Raw genomic sequence first — 25,696 nt, 5'->3', positions numbered from 1 at the left:
AGCCTTTGAGATGTCAAGTGCAATGGCAAAGCTTTCGCCAAAGTCACGAAAGGAGGATGACCAGGAGTCTGAAAGGTAGGTGAGAAGATCGCCAGTGGAGCGTCCCTGACGGAACCCGTACTGACGATCAGAAAGAAGGTTGTGATAGGAAAGATGCCTTAAAATATTTCTATTGAGAATTGACTCGAAAACTTTGAAATACAGGACGTTAAAGCAATTGGACGATAGTTGGAGGGTTGGGAGTGGTCACCCTTCTTTGGCACTGGCTGAATGAGAGCAAACTTCCAGCAAGAAGGAAAGGTACAAGTTGACAGACAAAGGCGAAAGAGTTTGCCTAGGCAGGCTGTGAGCACAGAAGCACAGTTCTTGAGAACAACAGGAGGGACCCCATGAGGCCCATATGCCTTGTTAGTACTGAGGCCAGTGATGGCAGAAAATACATCAGCTGAAGAAATTTTAATGTCAGCCATGAGGAAGTCAGAGGGGGGAAGTGATGGAGGAACAGCACTGGAATCATCTAAGGTGGAAGTGGAGGAGAAAGTCTGTGCGAAGAGATCTGCTTTATCAGTAGAAGAAATAGCTACAGAACCATCAGAGTAGAAAAGAGGAGGGAAGGATGATGAGGTAAAGTTGTTAGAAAGGTTTTTGGCAAGGTGCCAGAAGGAGCAGGAAGAATTCGAGTTGGAGAGTTGAGAGCATTTAGTACGGATGAAATTATTTTTAGCAGAGTGAAGAACAGACTTAGCACGATTCCAGGCAGAAACGTAAAGATGATGTGATTCAGGGGTGGGTTGGCTCCGGTACCTTTTGTAGGCCATCTCCTTGTTGCGGACAGCATTAGAACAAGCGTGATTAAACCAAGGCTTTCTGTTTCAAATCAAGGTCTTCATTGCACCAACTACTTTCCTTCCTTGTGTCACTCTACTTTCCACTTCTTTTGCACATTTTCCTCTTTATTCTATCACTGTACCCAAGTATTTGAACTCTTTCACCAATTTCAGTCTCCCTTCATTTACTGTAACATCACACTGGGAGCCACATTCTCTCTCAGTAACCATCACTTTACTCTTTTCTACATTTACTCTCAAGGGACGACCCTCACGGACATTAGAAAAACTCTGCACTAGTCTACCAAATTCTTGTCCGGTATCTACAAGTAGTACTGCATCATCATCATACAACAAATTTGAGATATTCCATCCATCACCATTCATTCTTCCGGTAGGTGGTGGCAAACCATCATCCACTCACTTGATGTAGTGCTGCCTACTTCTTCCTTCACCTTTACCATTTTTTTCTGTGTCTGTCCTCCTCCCTTCCTATTTCTCCCATCTTTCCTGTCACTTTTTATTGCTCTTCTTTCCTTTTCAGGTGGCTTTTCATTGAGTGACAAGCCTAATGGTTTCCTGTAAGCCAGGAAACCATTTACAACGCTGGGTAGTAACCATATAACCAACCCATACGTGTTTCTTGTGTGTCAGCAAGTTGGTTGGCGGAGGGTTAGTGCCCCTCCCAATAAAAACAGCTAACTCTAAGACAAACGGCCACCCCTGCAGGGGTTTATGACGTCTGGCTATAGACAGATAGAAATGACAGATAATTCATTACCACTGCCATCCCTCACTCCATTACTCATGTTTTACTTCTCTCATCACCCCATCCATATATACAGTATATTGAACAACCATGAGGATATCACACAACCTTGTCGCACGCCCACACCGACTGTGAAACATTCACCTAAATGCCCATTAACCCTTACACATACTTCACTACCATCATAAACACCCTTGACAGCATTAAGCAGCTTACCATCTACACCGCACATGCGCAAAACCTTCCACAATCCTTCTCTGTCTACAGGGAGTCCCCGATATAAGAAGCCCCAATATCCAAAAATTTGATGGTATGAAAGTGAAAAATAAAGAACAAATTCCCCTATACGAAAGGCATATGCTTCGATGGTGAGAAAAGTGCTACGAGAAAATTATTCAAATCTGGCACGCGACAGACCACAGCACCACTATCGTGTATGGCGAGGCAAGCAACTACCTCCACTTTGTCCCAGTCTGTTCCCGTTCCCCAGCTGTGTAGTGCAAGCCTTCTGTACTCCAAGACTCTTTCGCATCTTGCATCATGCCATCCAAGCGTCCTTCACCTTCATCTAAAGAACCTCTCATGAAGAAGCAACACCAAACCCTGACGTTGGAATGAAAGCTCAAAATTATCAAGAGGCATGAGGAAGGCCAGGACGTGAGTGAGATTGGGTCTCACCTGTATATAGTGTACAGCACTTTTTTCTATTTTTTACTCAGTAATTTGATAAATAAACAGCAGCTTAAAGTTCATTTAGCTTTTCTTAATGTTTCTACTGCAGATTTATGAGCTTACAACCTGCCAGGCAGAGTACAGAGTAATTAGTTGACAGTTTTTGGGGAGCTCCTGGAACACATCTCCTCGATTTCGTAAGTTTCTTTTGGGGAAAAATGCTTCAATATACAAAAAATCGATATACGAAAGAATTTAAAGGTACCTAACCCTTTTGTTTATCGGGGACTCCCTGTACTTTGTCATATACATTTTCCAGATCCATGAATGCCATAAACACCTTATAGTCATTCACACAAGCCTTCTCCACTGTCTGTCTTACTACAAATGTCTGATCCACACATCGTCTGCCACTCCTAAAACCACCCTGTTCATCACTCACTAAGACTTCTGATATCACTCTTACTTATAATAATTCTTCCATATACCTTCCCTACCACACTCAATACACTTATGCCACAATAATTCTTGCACTCACTTCACTCACCTTTATTTTTGTACTGGGGTACAACCACAGCCTTTTTACACTCTGCTGGCACAGTTTCACCCATCCATGCCTTCTTACATATCTCCAACAAGCACTTCATTCTGCTCTCTCCATTAATCATCTCTGCATACACCTCATCAACCCCAGCTGCTTTCCCAATATTCAGCCGCTTCACAGCACTCTTCACCTGTGTGAGTGTCACGTTTCCTGGCACTGCATTCCTCCTCTGCACACCCCCAAAACCAATCATGTTTACAGCTGCTCTGCCCTCTCTATTCCCATTCATCAGGCTTTCAAAATATTCTTTCTATCTGGTCCTTACTTCATCCCCTGGCTTAATAATCTAGCACTTACATCCTTCACACTTTCACATTTCTTTTCGCTGCCACTTCTACCTTTCCGCATCTCCCTCTTTTCAGAGTAATTTGCATTCATTTTTCTTCTTAGATCATCGTTTACCTCCTCCTTTTTCCTCTTCACTAGTCTCTTTATGTGCTTCTAGCTCTCAGTATATTCAGTTCTTATTTCAATCGAACCCCGGTCGTGTAACCACTCTTGCCACTTCTTCCTCTTTTCCTCCACTGCTCTCTTAACCTCGTCATCCCACCATGACGTACCTTTCTTCTTTGTCGTTATTCTTGCCACACCACACACCACTTTACCATTCCTAACTAAGTAATCCCTATATGCATTCCACTGGCTGTCCAGATCCATTTAATTCCAATTCACTGATTTAACTCCTCCCCTGCTTTGGTCCTGTATTCATCTGCCATTTCTTTGATCCTCAGCTTCATGACTTTCAGTTTTTCTCCCTGACTGCTCCTCTCTCTCCTGGTCCACCTCACTATTCTCAGCTTGATCTTGCATGCCACAATCATATGATCCGACAGACCTCCACATCGTCCTCTCACTGCCCTCGTACCAGCAACCATTCCCAGTATTGACCTTTCTACGAGCACGTAATCAATCAGGCTCCTTTTAACACAATTCCCATTCCCTGTGTACCATGTACACGGTATATTTATGTGAATCTTTGTTTGAAATACAAGTTACAAATGCACAACCTCCTTTCCAGGCACATATCCTTCAGTCGCTTCCCAATATCAGTTTCCCCTGGTACTCCACTGCTTTGTTGATGAATGAAGTGTGGCAGAGTGGAAAAAGAGATTACAAATGTGTCAGCCTGAGATGTATGTATGTCAAGCTCAGGTTGTAGCGTATGCACTGTGTGATGAAAGGAGTAAGAGAGAGAGAGAGAAAGACAAGTTTTGGGATAAGCTGGATGAAGCAGCAGGAGAAATGCCCAAGAATTATAAAGTGATCATAATGCGTGACATGAATGGAAGAGTAGGCACTGGTCCTGAGGATGACATAATAATGTTCACACCATCTCAAAATATTTCTCTTAGCATTCTCAGTCTTAGTGACATCAACACCACAGTTCTTTACTTTCTCATTTGTCTGTCTGCATCTCCATATAACTCCACAAAGAACCTTTCAAATAACTGAAATCTACTGCTCTCACTTTTGACTCTCATCTTTCCACACACAAAATACTCATAAAATACATCAAAGAATAGCACAAGCAATAAGTCGGGAAAGTGATAATTTTGTGGTTCAACAAGTAGTCTGGTATTTGAGAGAGAAAAGGTTGGACTAAATTGTAAATATCAACATTTTCTTGCATGCTAGATCAATACCATACAACAAAATAATAAACTAATACACACACATTGAGTGTTAAGAGAAATGCTTTGAGATAGTTCGGCTAAGTGGAGAAGATGATGAATGAGAGACTGACTAGAAGACTGTGTAAGTGAGGTGGAGGCGGAGAGAAGGAGAAGGGAAAGACCACAGATGAGATGGAGGGATGGAGTGGTGAGCTTTATGAAGGAGGGGGGAGTGAGTTGGAGGAAAGGCAGCCAAATGGCTGAGGACAGGCTAATGTGAAGGCAATTTATGTGGCCACCCCTTACAGGATTAAGGTGTCTGGCAATAGACAGATACTGTAGATAGACAGATACAAATCACTCAAGAAGAGGTGGTAGAAGTCTCCCAACCCATCAAGTATAAACACTAAGAACATCATGAAAGAACTGTAAACTGGTGGACAGTGGGTAGGAGGGCATAAGGCAGATATACCTGTAATACAGTATTCTGCTCATTATTCCCATGTACTAGTTTTTACAATAATCTTTCATAATGTTTTCATCTGTCCTAATGTCCAGTTTTATTTACGAACTTTCTTTTATTAATTTTCCCTACAAATTCATCAGTTACCCTACCCTTCTTCTATCTATCTATCTATTGCCAGATGCCATAATCCCACAAGGGGTGGCCATTTGACTCTGAGTTATTTGTTTTATGGGGAGGGGCACTAACCCTCCACCAACCCACTTGTTGACATGTTGCTCTTTATTATCTGATGCTTTCACACAGTGACACCTATATACACTGCACTCGATTAACTCACGGTAATTTCCTTCTGAACTCACACCGTGAGTTGCAAAAGCATGAGGTAAAAAAAGAACACCTTACGGGGGAAAATATACAGTATTCCCCATACTATCCGGACGTCGACTTTCCGGACACCCCACTTACCAGACATTGTGGGCCTGAACCTTTGGAACCCAAAACTAGCCAAAAAAAGAAAAAATCCCCCCCAAATACGAATTTTTTTCCCACCCATAGTTTGAAATTACCGCGCGGCACCGAACAGCTGTTTATACCGCGGCCCCTTCCTTCCTCCCCCCTTCCCCCTCCCCTGTCAGGGATGCCATTTGGTATTTTTCATTACCAAATGTGGGCCAATTTGGTAATGAAAAATTCGTTTGGTAATGAATCAGAATAATGCATTACCAAACAGATTTTTCACATGTATGAGGATACACAGGATGGAGATGGTGGATTGTTTGCTCTCTCTGATTAATATGCTAGCCTACATAGCATGAAAATAATCAACATGCTGTTAATTATAAGAAGAATGATTACATATATTTCCACTTGTATATACAATTAGCGAAGAATAAATGCTAGCTTTAAGAATTTGGTAATGAAAAGTTTTGGTATTGAAAATTGAGGAGTTTGGTAATGTGGCCGTTGCGATCTGGCAACTTTGTTTCCCTGTCTCCAACACTCCAACAGTTACTGCCTAACTTCAATCACAAGTAGATGCTCATCTCAATGGAAACCACACGTGCTCACTTTTTGTGAATAAACAGTGAATAAACTGCAATACTTCGCCACTAGACCACACGGGAATTTAGTGTTGTGCAGTTTTAAGAAATTAGAATTTAGAGTGCAAAGGATTAACTGTGGAGTGCAAATTGGCGGTTGAAACTGGCGTGGTGCAGTTAAGAACAATGTGCAGTGTTAAACAATTATAACTCACAGTGCAAAGAATTAAGTGAAGCACAATACTAGATTACTGTACGTGCTTCAAGAGCATTTTCACCACTGCCAAAGCCTTAGAAAGGGCAGCCACAGACATGCTGTAAGTACCCTGGCTGAGGCAGTCACTTCTAATTCCTAATTCTTTGGTTCCTTTTCATTTATTTCATGCTTCATGTCCATTGCTGGTGTGAATAGGGTCTTTAATAGGTTTAAATAGGTGTTATGCATGTCTGGTAGGGAGTTATTTAGATGTCTTTCAAAGTTAGGCTGGGTTAGGGTCCTTAACCCTTAAACCCCCGGGCTTGTTTTGCTTTGACTTGCAGCTCCCGCGGGCATATTCCCGCTCCGACAGACTCTCTAAAAATATTTGCCAAAAATCAGTTATTAGTCCTTGAATATTAAAATCACATATACTTATGGCATCATACCTTCAGCTTTCTCCTTGGGTGTTTGTTGAGCCTTTGTCGAGTACCGTAGGCCTTGTGGAGACCTCTGAAGTCAGGTAACGAAGTCTCCACTTTACACTTCCCGACAACTCGTAATATGATTACCACAGCCTGATATTATCACTAGAAACACTATTCTACGATTCTCAAATAGTTTGGAATCCATACTATAAAAAAAAAAAAAAAAAAAAAAAAAAAAAAAAAAAAAAGACTGTGAAAGCAATGAAAAATACGAGTACAAGGGCGTATGACCATCTCACTTCCGATCATTCGCCGCTAGTGTTGTCTATTATTCATAAAAACACTCACAGTTTATATTTCTGTTACTATATAACACTTATATATATCTACAGTCTTTATCCATAAGTTTCCTTCAGTAATAGTAGTTTATTGTCAATGTAGGGATTCAATTTCTTTCAGTAAAATACATAGCATTCACTTTCTCATCCTGTATACTAGCATTGAGAGTGAATGTCATTTTCACCTTCACTCTCATAACTCACAGTATTCATACATGCTAGAGTGAAACTTTCACTTTCATTACTCCTTGTATATATACTCGTATTCTTATAATACTACTCATTTACATTTCTAATTACGTTCTCTATTTTATTTACACTGTGTTATGCACTGTCACTTGAAGTAACTTATAAAACTATTTTCCACTGATCACTTACATTTACATTCACTGCTTTCACTTGCTGTTTACATATTATTTACAATTCCACTTGCACTGTTTTACTAAATAGAAAGATCGTAGTCACTCTCTATCAATTGTCAGCCCTTTACCTCTTTTCACACGAGGTTTAGTAGGGGGTAAAGGTCACAGGGCCCTTTGCATGGGGCTAAAAAGCGGCAAGGAGCGAATCAGACATACTCCCACCTTCAAAGACGACAGTGAACTAATAGTAGTGGCCTCCTGCCGCCTGGCTAGGGTGAGTGCAATACTACCAACTTCAGCCCTGTGAGACCTGCTAATATATAGCAATGAAATGATTGGCAGGACACCAAGACAATACATAATAAATTAGGTAGTTCCAGGTGAATGTAAATATCACTTTAGCTTCTCCCTTCCCTCCTTATATGTATATTTATTACGAAAATAGATTATACGGCATATTTCAAGGGGAAATAAACAGCGAAAATTAGCGAACGAGTGCACGTGAGGTGTTGTCAGGTGATAATTAGCCAATTCCAAGTGTATGGCACTATCACTTACCTTATTTCTTTTTTGTATATATTATTTGGTATAAGAATAGGGCATAGGGCTTATTTCAATGGATGAAATTAGTGGAAAATTCCAGGGAAGATTTACTTAGCGTAGAATACAGTGTGGTGGCCTGCAATAATTAGGTAGTTCCAGGTGAATGTAAATATCACTTAGGCTTCTCCCTTCCTATCTTATATATATTTTTATTACGAAAATAGATTATACGGCATATTTCATGGGGAAATAAAGAGCAAAAATTAGCAAACGAGGGCATGTGAGGTGTTGTCAGGTGATAATTAGCCAATTCTAGGTGTATGGGACTCTCACTTACCTTATTTCTTTCTTGTATATATTATTTGGTATAAGAATAGGGCATAGGGCTTATTTCAATGGATGAAATCAGTGAAAAATTCCAGGGAAGATTTACTTAGCGTAACACGGCCGGGCAGGCGAGAGGATAGGGTAATGGAGGGGAGGTAGGGAGGGGAGTCAAGAACGGGGAGAAATGGCTGAATTGTTAACAATGGATGGGAGTACAGATGAGATAAGGAGTGCTGACTAGTGTTGGACATTAGCAGTACTGATAGATGGTACAAGCCACAACTTGAAAGCCTGGGGGAATTTCAAAATAACACAGGATCACAAAAGTGTCGCCCCGCGGTATGATCCCTTGCTCCCAAGCGTCACGAAAGTGACGCCCCGCGGTTAAGGGGTTAAGTACCAGTCCAGGAGCCAGGGGCCCACTTTCCGGACATGCCTTTGGCTCTATTACGTCGGAGAGTAGAGGGATTACTGTATTTGATTCTGCTATGGTGTCGGGTAGCCTAGTATAACACTACCAGAATCCCTCTTAACACCACTTAACATTAACATCTTGTCTCAGAAGTATGTACTGCATATCTTATGATAATAAACAATTTTAAAAGACATTACATATCCCAGTATGATAATAAACAATACTGAAAAGCATTTATTTTAATCCTACTGATGACAATGATTACGTCAATGAGAGACGGGTAGTGGTTATGGCACACTAGCCTAAGATGCCTCGTGCTACTGCTGCATTAATGCTTCTTCTTCAGCAACCTCACTGAGGAAGCCATAAAAATCAACTGCAGAGATAACAGAAGCTGTGTCGCCGTTGTCATCATCTGCGTAGGAAGGGCCAGGCTGTGGCTCAGGCTGTTGTTGACAGGCTAAGTAGCGTGTGATCAACTGCTGGTGGCTGATTTAAACAGCTGTCATGCATTTTCTTATAACAGGCAACAGCTTTATCAAGATTTAATTCATTACACCTTGTTTCATTTCTATCATGTACTTTGATCTTTTCTTTGGCTATATCCACAAATCAAGCACTTCACTTAACACTTTCACGTCTATCCTCCATATTAGCTCTATTTTCTGGGTGTAGCTCAGTGGTGGCTTCTGCTTCAATCCTTTCCTGGATGAAGAACTCTTTGCTTGATTGTTTTCAGCCACGGTGAAGCACAAGAAAAGCAGGAATGCACAAAAAGGCAGGGAAGAAGCTCACAGGTAGGTGTACATGTGTATGACAAAAATCCCGCTTAGTTGCAGTAGTGGCCACTAAGCGTAAGTGGGGAAAGCATTGTTTTGATTGGCTGCACTATTACAAGGACTGTGTGCTTAAATATGATTGGCTTCCAGTCACTAGTTGCGGCTACAATACCGTGAGTTAAACATCTCCTTGGAAGTAAGTCATTTTCTAATAGAAAAACACGAGTTAGAGCATTTTCCGTGAGTTCGGTGATAATGATGACTTAGATAAGGACACCGTGAGTTAGATAATTCGTGAGACAGTAGTGCATGAGTTATGTGAGTGCACTGTATTTATTTACTTATTTATTTATTATTATTATTTTTAAATCAATCTGACTCTAGGCATAGGCTTACCAGCCTGTTCCGTAACCCATAGGCATCGGTCCACATCATATGACGTTTTAATTTTTTGCGGCCATGTTTGAACTTAGTAGCGTGCCATATGGACTCAAGAGTATTGTCCAGGCATGGCTGGTGCGCAGGGTAATGCTTCCTGGCCGGGGGAGGGCAGCTCAGCAGTGAGGAGGGCTGTGGTGGGTGGTGGGAGGCCAGCGTAGGGAGAGTGTGGCCTTGGAACAAGCTGATACAGGTTCACGGTTGGGGCAGGGGTCAGGAGGGGTGGGGTGGGGTGGGGTGGGCTACTAGGGGGCCCTGAGGGGTGTGGGGGAGAGTGTACGGCAAGTATCATACTGTCAAGAGTTACTAAAAACAGTGAAATAATGTGTAAATAGTGTAAATAATAGTGAATAAATAAATAGACATAAATTTATTAGAAAATAAGTATCATGGAAAACATAAAATAAGCCAGTCTTCATTAGTTACTTTCTTGTGTTCTTTTGCTATTTTCGTTGTAATACTGTGTTCGTACAGCACTGTGAATTAGTGAGAGAAACAAATACACACAACACTTATTCTGGCACGAGGTAATCATCCTTCTTCCCTCCACTAATACCGCCAACACACCACAGTGACCTTGAACATGCTCAGCCCAGCTGCCACACACCGGTTCCCTCACACGACACCACCACCTCCAGATCACCAGCAGAGAATAAGTACGTGCTTTTTATGTGTTTTTTGTCATCTGTGATTGATTTGTAATGAAAAATAAATATATATATATTTGGGGGAAAATTGATTATCCTGAAAATAACCCAGTTCTGGGACGTGGATAGGTGAACTCATGCCCGGCGCCTAGGGGTTAAGGCCTAGCAATTCTACATACCATAAACCTCTGCATATCTCCATTTTGGCACTAACACACACTGTCCATATTGAATAAATTCTTTGGGCTGTCTCATATGAGATTAGTGTACTGTTATTAGCAAGAGTACTTTTATGACATGTAGGTGAGTCTTACAGTACAACCAGTAAAGTTTATTTTCATGAAATTCAAACTCTTAAACTGTTCTCTGCCCAAGCCAAGAACTGAACCTTCATCCAATAGGACTGCTGACCATCTCTCTACTGATCAGCCATCACCTCTCCCTCTCTAGCCCCTGAAAGAACAATGGGCTGCAGGAACCTCAAGTCTGCTAGATTACATCCAGGCGAGCCTGGAGCCACAACAACATCAACCAATCTCGTCTTCACATTTTCTTATTCTCAATTTCGTTCTCCCTTCTTTTATCAGAACTCCTATCCCTCATTCCCACAACTTCCTTCTATTTTTCTCCCACTGCTATCCTGCACTCACTCTCTTTCTCTTTCCAGGTGACTCTACACTGAATGACAAGCCAAACAGTCTCCAGTGTCCAAGGAAAGCATTTACTATGCTGGGTGGTAATCATTGAACTAAATGATACATAGTGGTTTAGTGGGTTAAGGCACTCCAACATGACGGAGCCTGTAAGTGTTGAGTCTGATGGATGGTTGGGGTTTCTCGCTCAATGCCACTCAGGGGCAAGTTACGTGGGTTACTGTTACCTTAAATGTAGGGACTGAGTAGCCTAGTCCCAGGTCCCTACGCACCTGCTTATATGGGGCAAATGAGTACTGTATGATCATGACTGTTGATGATGATGATGATGATGATGATGATGACTGATGATGATGATGATGATGATGGTGACAATTATGATGATGGCTGATGATGATGATGATATGCTACTTCAACCTCCACCTCCTACAAAGCTGTTCCTTTCATACTAGTCAGCAGCCTTACAAAACCAAACTTGTTATAAGCATTTTTAATCAACCGGTCTTCTAGTAAGTTATGGTTTCCTCAGCACCTCTTCCTCACAGTTAATTTCTATACCTCAACTCATGTCTTTCTCAGTCTGTCACTGGACAGTTTTCCCTCCACATTTATACTTGTAACTCTCCTTAATTATACTCTTTTCATGCTAACTTGTCCTTAAACCTCCATCTCCCCATCTTCAATACTGAGCTGTTACAAGGGATTAGCACTGGAATATGATGCTAGCCATTCAGGAGTCCTATGGAATGGATGTAGAGCTGTAGCACTGTCTTTTTCTACCACTGGGTTATGTGAAATGATCTAAATAAAAGGATGAAAATCTACCAGTTCACATTACATCACTGATAGCTGGCAAGCCAGTGTTCTCTCTCTCAGCACATTTTTCTCAGTTCTGTCACATAATGAGAACCTACTCCATATCATCGTTCATATTTCTGTGCATTCCAGTCTGCTTGTATCCTCTTCCCTCACAGGACATAACACTTCCATTAAGCATACCATCTGACATCTATTAACCCCTTAACCGCGGGGCATCACTTTCGTGACGCTTGGGAGCAAGGGATCATACCGCGGGGCGTCGCTTTTGTGATTCTGTGTTATTTTGAATTCACCCGGGCTTCCAAGTGGGGGCTTGTATCATCTATCAGTACTGCCAATGTCCAACACTAGTCAGCACTCCTAATCTCATCTGTACTCCCATCCATTGTTGACAATTTAGCCATTTCTCCCCGTTCTTGACTCCCCTCCCTACCCCCCCTCCATTACCATATCCTCTCGCCTGCCCGGCCGTGCTACGCTAAGTAAATCTTCCCTGGAATTTTTCACTGATTTCATCCATTGAAATAAGCCCTATGCCCTATTCTTATACCAAATAATATATACAAGAAAGAAATAAGGTAAGTGAGAGTGCCATACACCTGGAATTGGCTAAATATCACCTGACAACACCTCACATGCACTCGTTCGCTAATTTTCGCTGTTTATTTCCCCTTGAAATATGCCGTATAATCTATTATCGTAATACATATACATATAAGGAGGGAAGGGAGAAGCCTAAGTGATATTTACATTCACCTGGAACTACCTAATTTATAATGTATTGTCTAGATTTCCTGCCAATCATTTCACTGCTATATATAGCTGTTTCAAGAGGCTAAACGTTGACAGTACTGATTTCCCTAGGTAGGCCACCACCCCGGCCCACCCTTATCAGTTCACTCTTTATCTTCCAGTGTGGGAGTACGTCTGTTCGCTCTTGCTAACTTCAGGGACTTTTCACCCCCATGCAAAGGGCCCTGTGACCTTTACCCACTACTAAACCTCGTGTGGAAAGAGGTAAAGGGCTGACAATTGATAAAAGAGTGACTACGATCTTTCTATTGAGTAAAACAGTGCAAGTGGAATTGTAAATAATGTGTAAACAGCAAGTGAAAGTAATGAATGTAAATATACGTGAACAGTGGAAAATAGTTTTATAAGTTACTTCAAGTGGCAGTGCATAACACAGTGTAAATAAAATAGAAACGTAAATAACGTAAATAAAATAGAGAACGTAAATAGAATAGTAAGTGAGTAGTATTATAAGAATACAAGTATATACCCTAGGAGTAATGAAAGTGAAAGTTTCACTCTAGCATGTCTGAATACTATGAGTTATGAAAGTGAAATTGAAAGTGACATTCACTCTCAATGCTAGTATACAGGACGAGAAAGTGAATGCTACGTATTTTACTGAAAGAAATTGAATCCCTACAGTGACAATAAACTAATACTACTGAAGGAAACTTATGGATAAAGACTGTAGATATATGTAAGTGTTATATAGTAATAGAAATATAAAGTGTGAGGGGTTTTATGAATAATAAATGACAGAGTACCAAGAGTGAACTAGCACAAGTGCGACGGTCAGACGCGCTAATAATTTTCATTGCTTTCACAGTGTTTTTTTTTTGGAGTATGGATCCCAAACTACTTGAAAATCATAGAGTAGTGATTATAGTGTTAATATCTGGCTGTGGTAATCATATTACAGGTTGTCGGGAAGTGTAAAGTGGAGACTTCGTTACCCAACTTCAGAGGTCTCCACAAGTCCTACGGTAACCGACGAAGGCTCAACAAACATTCCAGGAGAAAGCTGAAGGTATGTGCCATAAGCATAAGTAATTTTAATATTCTAGGACTAATAACTGATTTTTGGCAAATATTTTTTGAGAGTCTGTCGGAGCCCAAATAACCCCGCGACACACGCAAAACATTGGTAAAAATGCCCACGGTGTAAAAAAAAAAAAAAAAGAAAAAAAGAAGAAAAAAAAAGACAATAATACTTACAAAGTTTCACCTTTACTCTTCTTTTCCTTAGTGGTCGTTATGGCTGTTTCTGAATTCTGAAAAGGAAAAACCACCGAAGTTACTAACGCCATTAACTTTATACAGTACTTATGTGTTGTTACTGGATACGTTACAGTATGATTGTTAAACTAGTTATCTGGGGAAATCCCTAGAAATTTTAGCACTGTAAATCCTGGAAACCATTTACAGTACTACACCATTTGGTGACTCCTGTGCTAACAGATAGATGCCTGATGGTCTAGTGCAGGGGTGGGGAACATCCGGCCTCCAGGTGATTAGGACCGCAAGACCATTTGATCTTGCCCGTGAGGCAATTCATAAATGCAATTTCATAAACTTATGAACGAACATATATAAATATATACTATATTGTAGCCCTCCCCGGAAAACAACTAACTAAAAAAACAAACAGCAAGCCTCGGACAAGGACTGACCAAACGATGACAACCAAGGACCGGACAAAGGACATGGTTATCGGAACGTGGAACGTAAGGGGAGCGAATGATGAGGTGAAAGAGAGAGAAATTGTCCAGGTGCTTGAGGGTGCGAAAGTGGATGTATGTGGAATAACTGAAACAAAATGGAGAGGAGAAAGTGTGAGAGAATGGGAGTATGGATGGGGTACATGTGCAGGAGTAGGTGAGAATGAGGGCAAAGGAAGGAGTATGTATAGTTGTGAGTAAAAGATGGAAGAAGAGCATAAGACAGTATGGATCAGTTGGGTCATGGATTGTATGGGTAAAGTTGAAAGTTGGAATACAAATGTGGGCGATTGTGTGTGGGTATGCACCAACGCAAGATCGTGCTAGAAGAGTGGGAGAAGAGTTCTGGAAAAATGTAGAAGTGTGCATGGAAAAGTTTGGAAGGAATGAGAGTGTTTTTGATCGGTGATATGAATGGTAAAGTTGGGAATGTGAAGGTGGATGGAATAGTTGGTGAGTGGGGTGTGCCTGCTGAGATAGATGAGAATGGGAGTGTGTTAGTGGGCATTTGTGCTGGGAGGGGGTTGGTGATAGCCAATACTCTCCTCAGGCATAAAATGATCTCCAGGTATACATGGCGAGTGATGAGAAGGGTGGGTGGTGAACTGAATGAAAGGAAGGCAATGATTGATTATGTGTGTGTGGATGAAAGGATGCAAAAATGTGTAATGGATGCAAGAGCTTATAGAGGTTGGGGGAGTGGACTTTCTGACCACTACTTGGTGGTGGCCAGAATTAGGATTCAAGTAAGATGGATGAATAGAAGAAGGGAAAGACGAGAGGAAGGAGTAGTTCCAAGGAGAGTGGAAAGGTTACAGGAGGATGAGAAAAAGGCAGAGTATAAGAGAGAAGTGGAGGAACGATTGGGCAAATATGAATTGGAGCAGATGGGAGACGTGGAAGGTGTGTGTAGGATATTTACAGAAGAAATATGTGCAGCATGTGATGTGGTGTGTGGAAGGAAGAGAAGACGGAGGGAGGTGCAAGGAACAGCATGTTGGACTGAAGAGGTGAGACAGGCTGTGGCACAAAAGAAGAAAGCATACAATGAATGGATGAGAAATAGGGGCGTGGAAGAAGTTGAGAGGTGGAAGAGAGAGTTATATGTAGAAAGAAAGAGAGAGGTGAAAAGATTAGTAAGAGAGAGTAAGAAGAGAGTAGATGAGGAACTTGGAAGGAATTTGAGTGTAAAGTGGAGGGACTGTATGAAAATGTTCTGGAAAGAGGTAAAAAGAGTAAGACAGGGTGGAAGTGAAGTTACCAGAGGAGTGAAAGATAAAAATGGTAGATTACTAGTGGAGAAGGGAGAAAAAGTGAGCAGATGGAGAGAACACTTTAAGGAAATGTTGAACATAGAGGATGGAAGCAATGCGAGTGTAAGTGGCTGGAGAATGGCTGGGAGAAGGAGGGAGGTGAGAAGACAGGAAGAAATCAGTAGGATAGAAGTTGTGGAAGCAATGAAGAAAGATAAATCGGGGAAAGCCCCAGGAATTGATGGAGTGTGTGGTGAAATGCTGAAGCATGGGGGAGAGATAGTAGTAGAATGGATGTGGAAGATGTGCAGATTGGCCTGGGAAGAAGGTAGAGTCCTGGAGGATTGGAAGTCAGGTATAATTATTCCCTTGTACAAAGGAAAAGGGGAAAAAGAAGTGTGTGGTAATCATAGGGGCATTTGTCTTCTTAGTACAATAGGAAAAGTGTATGGTAGGATACTTAATGACAGAGTTAGAGAAAGAACAGAGAAATTAGTTGGAGAAGAACAGGGAGGCTTTAGGAAGGGAAGAGGTTGTGTAGATCAGATATTCATTATTAGATCTTTAGTGGAAAAGTTTCTAGAGAAGGGAAAGAAGTTGTATGTGTCTTTCATGGATGTGGAGAAAGCATATGACAGGGTGGATAGACAAGGATTGTGGAAAGTGTTAAGAATATATGGAGTAGATGGGAAGTTGTTGAATGCTGTGAAGAGTATGTACGATGGTACGAAGGCTGCAGTGCGTGTGGATGGTGAACTAAGTGAATTTTTCTCTTTGAAAGTTGGGTTGAAGCAGGGATGTGTCATGTCTCCATGGTTGTTCAATCTGTACATGGATGGGGTCATAAAAGAGGTACAAGGCAGGGTAGTGGATTTGGAGTGGCCCTGGTGAGAGAGGATAGTGTTTGGAAACTCCCTGTACTGTTGTTAGCAGATGATACTGTGTTGTTGAGTGAAGACGAAGGGGAGCTGTAAGGCTTGGTGGATGAGTTTGGGAGAGTGTGTAAGAAACGGAATCTAAAGGTGAATGTAGGGACGAGTAAAGTGATGGTCTTTGAGAGGGGTGAAGTCAGTGAATGTACAGCAAGGTTGGATGGTGAGGAATTGGAAAATGTGAGTACGTTTAAGTACATGGGTAGTGTGATGAGTAAGGATGGAGGTTTGGAGGGTGAAGTGCTTGAAAGGGTACAGTAGGGAAGAAAGATTGCTGGTTCTCTGAAAGCAGTGATAAGAAACAGGGAAGTGAGCATGGAAGTGAAAAAGTTACTACATGATAGTATTGTGATACCAACTCTAACGTACGGAAGTGAAGCTTGGACGTTGTTGGAAGGACACAAGTCAAGAGTGAGAGCAGTGGAATTGAGTTATTTAAGAGGAGCCTGTGGAGTCACATGGAGAGACAGGCTGACGAATGAGGATATAAAGGAGCGTTGTGGTGTGGATGTGGATGTGATAGGAAGCGTTATGAGGAACACACTGAGGTGGTTTGGCCATGTGGAGAGAATGGAGGGTGAAAGACTGACGTAGAGAGTGTATGTGAGTGAGGTGGAGGGGGGAAGAGGGAGGGGGAGGCCGAGGATGAGATGGAGGGATGGGGTGGAGAGGTATGTGAGAGAGGGGGGTGTGAGTTGGGAGCAGGGCAGTGAGATGGCGGGGGACAGGGCGACTTGGAGGCGATTTGTTTGTGGCCACCCCAAAGTGCTTGAAAGGGGTGGCCACAAACAAATCGCCTCCAAGTCGCCCTGTCCTCCGCCATCTCACTGCCCTGCTCCCAACTCACACACCCCTCTCTCACATACCTCTCCACCCCATCCCTCCATCTCATCCTCGGCCTCCCCCTCCCTCGTCCCCCCTCCACCTTACTCACATACACTTTCTTCGTCAGTCTTTCACCCTCCATCCTCTCCACATGGCCAAACCACCTCAGTGTGTTCCTCATAACGCTTCCTATCACATCCACATCCACACCACAACGCTCCTTTATATCCTCATTCGTCACCTTGTCTCTCCATGTGACTCCACAGGCTCCTCTTAAATAACTCATTTCCACTGCTCTCACTCTTGATTTGTGTCCTTCCAACAACGTCCAAACTTCACTTCCGTACGTTAGAGTTGGTATCACAATACTGTCGTGTAGTAACTTTTTCACTTCCATGCTCACTTCCCTGTTTCTTATCACTGCTTTCAAAGAACAAGCAACCTTTCTTCCCTGCTGTACCCTTTCAAGCACTTCACCCTCCAAACCTCCATCCTTACTCATCACACTACCCAAGTACTTAAACGTACTCACATTTTCCAATTCCTCACCATCCAAGCTCGCTGTACATTCACTGACTTCACCTCTCTCAAAGACCATCACTTTACTCTTCCCTACATTCACCTTTAGATTCCGTTTCTTACACACTCTCCCAAACTCATCCACCAAGCCTTGCAGCTCCCCTTCGTCTTCACTCAACAACACATTATCATCTGCAAACAACAGTACAGGGAGTTTCCAAACACTATCCTCTCTCACCAGGGCCACTCCAACATCCACTACCCTACCTTGTACCTCTTTTATGACCCCATCCATGTACAGATTGAACAACCATGGAGACATGACACATCCCTGTTTCAACCCAACTTTCAAAGAGAAAAATTCACTTAGTTCACCACCCACACGCACGGAAGCCTTCGCACCATCGTACATACTCTTCACAGCATTCAACAACTTCTCATCTACTCCATATATTCTTAACACTTTCCACAATCCTTGTCTATCCACCCCGTCATATGCCTTCTCCACATCCATGAAAGACACATACAACTTCTTTCCATCTCTAGAAACTTTTCCACTAAAGATCTAATAATCAATATCTGATCTACACAACCTCTTCCCTTCCTAAAGCCTCCCTGTTCTTCTCCAACTAATTTCTCTGTTCTTTCTCTAACTCTGTCAATAAGTATCCTACCATACATTTTTCCTATTATACTAAGAAGACAAATGCCCCTATGATTACCACACACTTCTTTTTCCCCTTTTCCTTTGTATAAGGGAATAATTATACCTGACTTCCAATCCTCCGGGACTCTACCTTCCTCCCAGGCCAATCTGCACATCTTCCACATCCATTCTACTACTATCTCTCCCCCATGCTTCAGCATTTCACCACACACTCCATCAATTCCGATTTATCTTTCTTCATTGCTTCCACAACTTCTATCCTACTGATTTCTTCCTGTCTTCTCACCTCCCTCCTTCTCCCAGCCATTCCCCAGCCACTTATACATGCATTACTTCCATCCTCTATGTTCAACCATTCCTTAAAGTGTTCTCTCCATCTGCTCAATTTTTCTCCCTTCTCCACTAGTAATCTACCATTTTTATCTTTCACTCCCATGCTAACTTCACTTCCACCCTGTCTTACTCTTTTTACCTCTTTCCAGAACATTTTCTTAGTCCCTCCACTTTACACTCAAATTCCTTCCAAATTCCTCATCCACTCTCTTCTTACTCTCTCTTACTAATCTTTTCACCTCTCTCTTTCTTTCTACATATAACTCTCTCTTCTGCCTCTCAACTTCTTCCATGCCCCTATTTCTCATCCATTCATTGTATGCTTTCTTCTTTTGTGCCACAGCATGTCTCACCTCTTCAGTCCACCATGATGTTCCTTGCACCCCCCTCCGTCTTCTCTTCCTTCCACACACCACATCACATGCTGCGCATATTTCTTCTGTAAAAATCCTACACACACCTTCCACGTCTCCCATCTGCTCCAATTCATATTTGTCCAATCGTTCCTCCACTTCTCTCTTATACTCTGCCTTTTTCTCATCCTCTTGTAACCTTTCCACTCTCCTTGCAACTACTCCTTCCTCTCGACTTTCCCTTCTTCTATTCCTCCATCTTACTTGAATTCTAATTCTGGCCACCACCAAGTAGTGGTCAGAAAGTCCACTCCCCCAACCTCTATGAGCTCTTGCATCCATTACACATCTTCGCATCCTTTCATCCACACACACATAATCAATCATTGCCTTCCTTTCATTCAGTTCACCACCCACCCTTCTCATCACTCGCCATGTATACCTGTGGATCATTTTATGCCTGAAGAGGGTATTGGCAATCACCAACCCCCTCCCAGCACAAATGTCCACTAACGCACTCCCATTCTCATCTATCTCAGCAGGCACACCCCACTCACGAACTATTCCATCCACCTTCACATTCCCAACTTTACCATTCATATCACCAATCAAAAACACTCTCTCATTCCTTCCAAACTTTTCCATGCACACTTCTACATTTGTCCAGAACTCTTCTCTCACTCTTCTAGCACGATCTTGCATTGGTGCATACCCACACACAATCGCCCACATTTGTATTCCAACTTTCAACTTTACCCACACAATATAGTATATACTGTACAAGTATATATATAAATATATATATCAATCAATCAATCAATCAATCATTTCCTGTGGCACCCTCGGGGATGCATAGGGCCTCGATGAACTCACACCACCACATCCTATCTTGTGCTAACTCCTCAAGATCTCCCCAACACTCATCTCCAGCTTCCCGTCTCATTGTCCTCACCCACGTCTCTTTTGGCCTTCCTCTACCTCTCCTACCAAGTGCCACCCACCCTGGTGTACCTCGTACTATTCCCTGTCTCCTATACACATGTCCCAGCCATTTCCATCGTGAGAATCTAACATATTCATCGATCGGCTGCACTCCCGTTATTTCTCTAATTCTACTCTTTGGTATCCTTTCCCACCACTTAACTCCTAATATTCTTCTAAGTGCTTTATTTTCAAACACCAAGAATTTATTTTCCATAGTCACTGTGCTGTACCAAGACTCGTGTCCATAAATTAAGATACTCCTAACCATTACCTTATAAAGTTTGATTTTTGTATGCACAGAGAAATTGTTATTATTCCAAATATTTTTAAGCATTCCCATTGCCTGATTAGCCTTCTTTAACCTTTCCTCAAATTCAAAGTTCAAAGAACCATCCTTGGCTAAATAAGTACCTAAATATTTAAACCTATCAACTTGCTTTACAACCATACCTCCAATTACACATTCCTGCACATTTTCCATATTCATATTGATTATTTCAGTTTTTCCACAATTAATAACCAAACCCACCTTGCGACCTTCACTCACCAAATAGTCCAACACTCTCTGCATCTCTTCTGGACCATCACAAATCAAAACTATATCATCTGCATAATCTAAATCCAAAAGTTTCCTGTTCTCTCCCCAAAGTATACCTGCACCGGTTTCTGTTCCAACGCGTTTCATAATGTAATCAATGACCAATATAAATAGTAAAGGCGATAGAACACCACCTTGAATTACTCCGGACTTGACTTCAAACGAATCACTCAGACAACCATCAACCATCACTTTACAAAATGTGTCCTCATGCATGTTCATAATGACCCTCACAAACTCCTCTGGTATTCCGTAATGTCTCATGATCTTCCCCATAGTCTCTCTCGAAACACTATCAAAAGCCTTTTCAAAATCAACAAAACAAAGACTTAACGGTACTCTCATTTCATTAACTTGCTGCATCAAATGCCTAACTATAAAGATCTGATCATTGCAACCACGTCCCTTTCTAAACCCAGCCTGTTCATCCCTCAGAATACCCTCAACCACCGGCTCCAACCTATTTAACAACACTCTACTGAAAACTTTCAAAGCTATCGGTGACAAAGAGATTCCCCTCCAATTACCACATTCACTCAGGTCTCCCTTCTTGAACTTTAACAATTACACCATTCTTCCAAACTGATGGTAGTAACCCCGTCACCCATATCTTATTGAATAGCTTGGTCAAGATCATTATTAATCTATCCCCCTCCACTTTAAACATTTCCGGAAATAAACCATCCTCCCCTGGTGCCTTATTATTCTTTAACTGTTTTACTGCTTTCTCCACTTCTGCAAGCCTCAACTCTCCTGTTTCTATATTTAAATCTTCCTGAGCAGACGGTATATCCTCTTCTGGTGGTATTGGTCTATTAAGAACTGTCTCAAAATGCTCTTTCCATCTATTTTTAATATCTCCATCTTTGGTCAATAAATTTCCTTTCCTGTCTCTAACTGGTATTTCCTTGCGTTTACCTGCATTACCACTCAGTTCTCTAATCGATTCATATGCTATTCTTTGACTCTGTCCATCATTTTTGTTTATTAAGATTTCAGTCTCTGCAACCTTTCCATCCACACATCTTCTTTTATCTCTCCTAGCTAACCTTCTTACTTCTGAATTCAAACTCCAGTACGCAGCTCTTGCTAATTCAATCTCTTGTTCATCAACGCATTGCATCTCACTCCTCAGTTTAGCCTCACCTCTCTTTTTTATCATATCCCACGTTTCCTCTGATATCCATTTCTTTCTCCTGAAGCTATGTCTCCTTCCAATCGTACATTCAGCAGTCTCATGCAAAACTTTGTTCACATCCTCCCACATCTCATTTACACTTCTCTCCACCTCTTCCAACACCAAAAACCTATTTCTGCATTCTAATCTGAATTCCTCCTTTTCTTCTCCTTCCCTTCTAAGCTTAACAATATCGTATCTACCAACACCAGATTTTTCCTTCTTCTGATTTTTAAGTTTAAACCTTATTTTTGCAATGCTGAGTTGATGGTCACTACCAATATCCACTCCCCGTTTAACATGAACATCTAGCAGAGAACTTCTATGCCTCCTACTGATAGCGATGTGATCAATCTGATTTTTATATTTTCCACACGGCGACACCCAAGTTGTCTTGTGTATATTGCAATGCTGAAAGAGTGTGCCCCCGATGACTAAGTCATTTGCTAGACAGAAGCTTCCAAACCTCACTCTGTTTTCACTCATCCTACTACCAACTCCCATCTTACCCATATATGCCTCAAATCCCTCATTTGAACAGCCCATTACTGCATTAAAGTCTCCAACGCAGATCAAAACATCATGTCTAGGTACCCTTCCTACTCCTTCTTGCAACTTTTCATAAAATGTGTCTTTCCTTTCATCGAGTGCATCATTAGTAGGTGCATAACACACAAACAGACTGATGTTGCCATGATTTGATTTAAACCGTGCGTATAACAATCGCTCATCTATAGGATCCCACTCACATAAAGCCTTATTTGCCTTACAACCCAGCAACAATCCTACTCCCTGATAATGCATTCCGTCCTGTCGGCCAGATATCAATAAACGTATACCATCCTCCAAATCCAACTTATCGACTCCAGTTAATCTAGTTTCTGTCAGAGCACAAATATCAAGTCCGTAATTTTGAAAAACCTTCACTAACTCATCGATTTTACCGTCATGATTTAGCGTTCTCACATTCCAGTTACCAATTTTAATTGTATTTTTTGCATTCACAAAGGAATTAGATTGTAATTGAGGCAACCGTGAGATTCTTAGCACCCCCTGCCCATTTAAGGGCTGCACGGGACTGGGGGCCATTATTATTCTTTCCGAGTCCATCAAGGTTTCTTTGGCTAACTTCCTGAACACCTCGCCATTGTGTTGCAGTCGCAGTAGGCAGCTAACTTGCCTGATTGCCCACACCCGAAAGACCCAGCTATGCTGTAGCCAGTCACGTGCCGGCATGCTTCCCAGCCATTTCACTCTCAAGGAGTTCCTCTGCCTGAGAAAGCAACCACCCCCCTGCTCCCGAGGGCTTTTGATCTGTGTAGGTAGAGGGCGATCACTCCCTCACTAGCCATATACAGTATACTGTATATACAGTGTATAGGCTACACTCACCATATACATACATATATATACAGTGTATAGGCTACACTCACCATATACATACATATATATATATATATATGTAATATACTAGGTTACAGTTGATTTTAAGTTGATAATTTTGTATGGCCGTGAATGATGTTAAAAATATCCTAATGGCCCCTGATAGGAGAAATGTTCCCCACCCCTGGTCTAGTGTGATAAGGCACTCCAAGCAAATGTGGCTCATTAAAGGGTTTAAATTCAAAGGAGGGCTAGGGTTCACTGTTCACAAAATGGTGCTCAAGGGCAACCAACCCACTTTTTCTTTCTAATGCAATGAAAAAAACAACTAAAAGCTAGAAGCCTTTCTAGAAGAGACTATACAGAGAGGACCCAATTCAAGATTTATTTATTTATTTATTTTTTAAGACAATGAATGGGGAAGAAAAAAGGAAAAGTCTATGTGCCTAAAGGCATCCTCAATTCATAAAATATTTATAACAACTGGATTTAAACAAAAGTGAATTAAATGTCTGTGGGAAGCAACTCCCAGGAAGTGAATTCCTGAGAGTTGTAGTTCTGAGGAAAAATGAATTTTGATAAGCAGAGGTTCTGCTCTGCAGGCGAGGGAGTGTGAGTTCACAGACACTCCCAGCTGCCCGAGTATTTTGGGAGAAATGTTAAGGGGAGGCACAATGAAGCAAGTTCGTCAGAACACTTATGGTAAAAATATCAGTAAAATAATGCTAAAGAAGCAACATCTCCACATACTGATAACGGAAGAAGAACCTGTGTAATGGCAGGATTATCGATTAATCTAATGGTTTTATTATGAATTTAGTCCAACTGCCTCAATGCAACATCTCCACATCCACTCCACAGTGGCGAACAGTATTCGATCTGAGAACGCACATGACTTTTGTATATTGTGGCCAACTGCTCGCCAGTGAAGAATTCATGAACGCTGTACAGAAGTCTCAATTTTTTAGAAGCATTTTTAGCAAGGGCTTTAACATAAGCTGTCCAACTTAGGTTGGTGTTTGGTGTGAACCTACGATATCAATTGTAGTGGATATGGGAATACTGACATCATTTAAAATTATGTGGGAGTCTGAGGGATTCTTTCTGTTGGAGAAACTAATGTATTTAGTTTTCTGAGCATTAAATGAGACCAGATTTGTTTGTCCCCACTGATTAATTTTAGAAAGGTCCTGGTTCAGAGAAACTGCTGTGTTTATTTGTGAATTTATAATATCAGACTGTTTACAGGAGTAATAAGTGTGAAAGAACTATGAAATGTCGAGTCATTAGCATAAGAGTGTATTGGGTTGTGAGTGACAGATAGGAGGTCATTTATATGAATGAGAAAGAGGGTTGAGGTCAAAACTGATCCCTGAGGTACGCCACCACTTACGGAATGATATTGGGAATAAATTCCATCTACCATAACCCATATTTTTCTATTACGAAGATAAGAAGAAATTAGGGGAACCAGTGATGCAAGGCCACTGTATGACATCTTAGACAATATGGCCCGGTGCCATACTCTGTCAAATGCTTCTGGTTTCACCATGTTGGTCTATTGTTTTGTTAATCTGATGGGTAAGAAGGCAAAGTATGTCTACAGTTGAACATTCTAGCCTAAATCCATACTGCAATCATTGATTAATTTACTGATTTCTAGGTGCTTGACTATGTGCTTGTTCATTGATGTCTCAAAAACTTTACTGAGTACGGAAGTTATAGCAACTGGTCTGTAGTTTCATGGATCAAAAGTGGCCGCTTTTTAGGAACAGGATGGATACTTGCTTCTTTCCAAGAGGCTGGAAAACTTGAGATACAGATGCATAAGCAGAAAAATTTTGCAAATACAGGAGCCAACATTGGGGAGCAATTTTTAAGTACTATTGAAGGAATTTCATCTGGACCAGGTGCTTTGTCTACTGAGAGATTCTGTAATACAGCTTGTACATATCTTGTGTTAATCTTGAAAGGGGGTATTTGAGGGGAATCAAAATCAAGTACAGGAATATTGTGATTTTCTGTACTTAGGGCTGAGATGGTTGAAAAAATATCAACAAGAAGGTTGGATTTCCACGTGGGTCACTTACTAGATATCCATTGGGGACTGTAACGGTGGAATGGAAGAGGTGGTAGTGAAGTCAGACTTGAATGAATTAAGGGCAGACCAGAATATTTTGTTATCATTTGGGCTGTTTAGTAATTTGTTAGCATGTCTATGAA

General features: G+C 41.5%; 1 protein-coding gene across 6 annotated transcripts in view; it reads right to left on the bottom strand.

Annotated features, from left to right (window-relative positions):
• The window catches only part of LOC145407549 (uncharacterized), a 305,436-nt gene that overhangs the window by 147,159 nt on the left and 132,581 nt on the right, over nucleotides 1-25,696 (bottom strand). For all 6 annotated transcript variants that reach the window (XM_080278476.1, XM_080278475.1, XM_080278473.1 and 3 more), the window contains one exon: nucleotides 13,947-14,002. In XM_080278476.1, coding sequence (XP_080134602.1) covers nucleotides 13,947-14,002 — 56 coding nt within the window. The remainder of the gene's footprint in view (nucleotides 1-13,946; nucleotides 14,003-25,696) is intronic.

This window comes from Coenobita brevimanus, chromosome 73, assembly GCF_032717465.1.
Source record: "Coenobita brevimanus isolate Jiangsu-jjx chromosome 73, ASM3271746v2, whole genome shotgun sequence".
Classification (NCBI taxonomy): Eukaryota; Metazoa; Arthropoda; class Malacostraca; order Decapoda; family Coenobitidae; genus Coenobita; species Coenobita brevimanus.
This window is presented reverse-complemented; position numbering and strand designations above follow the sequence as displayed.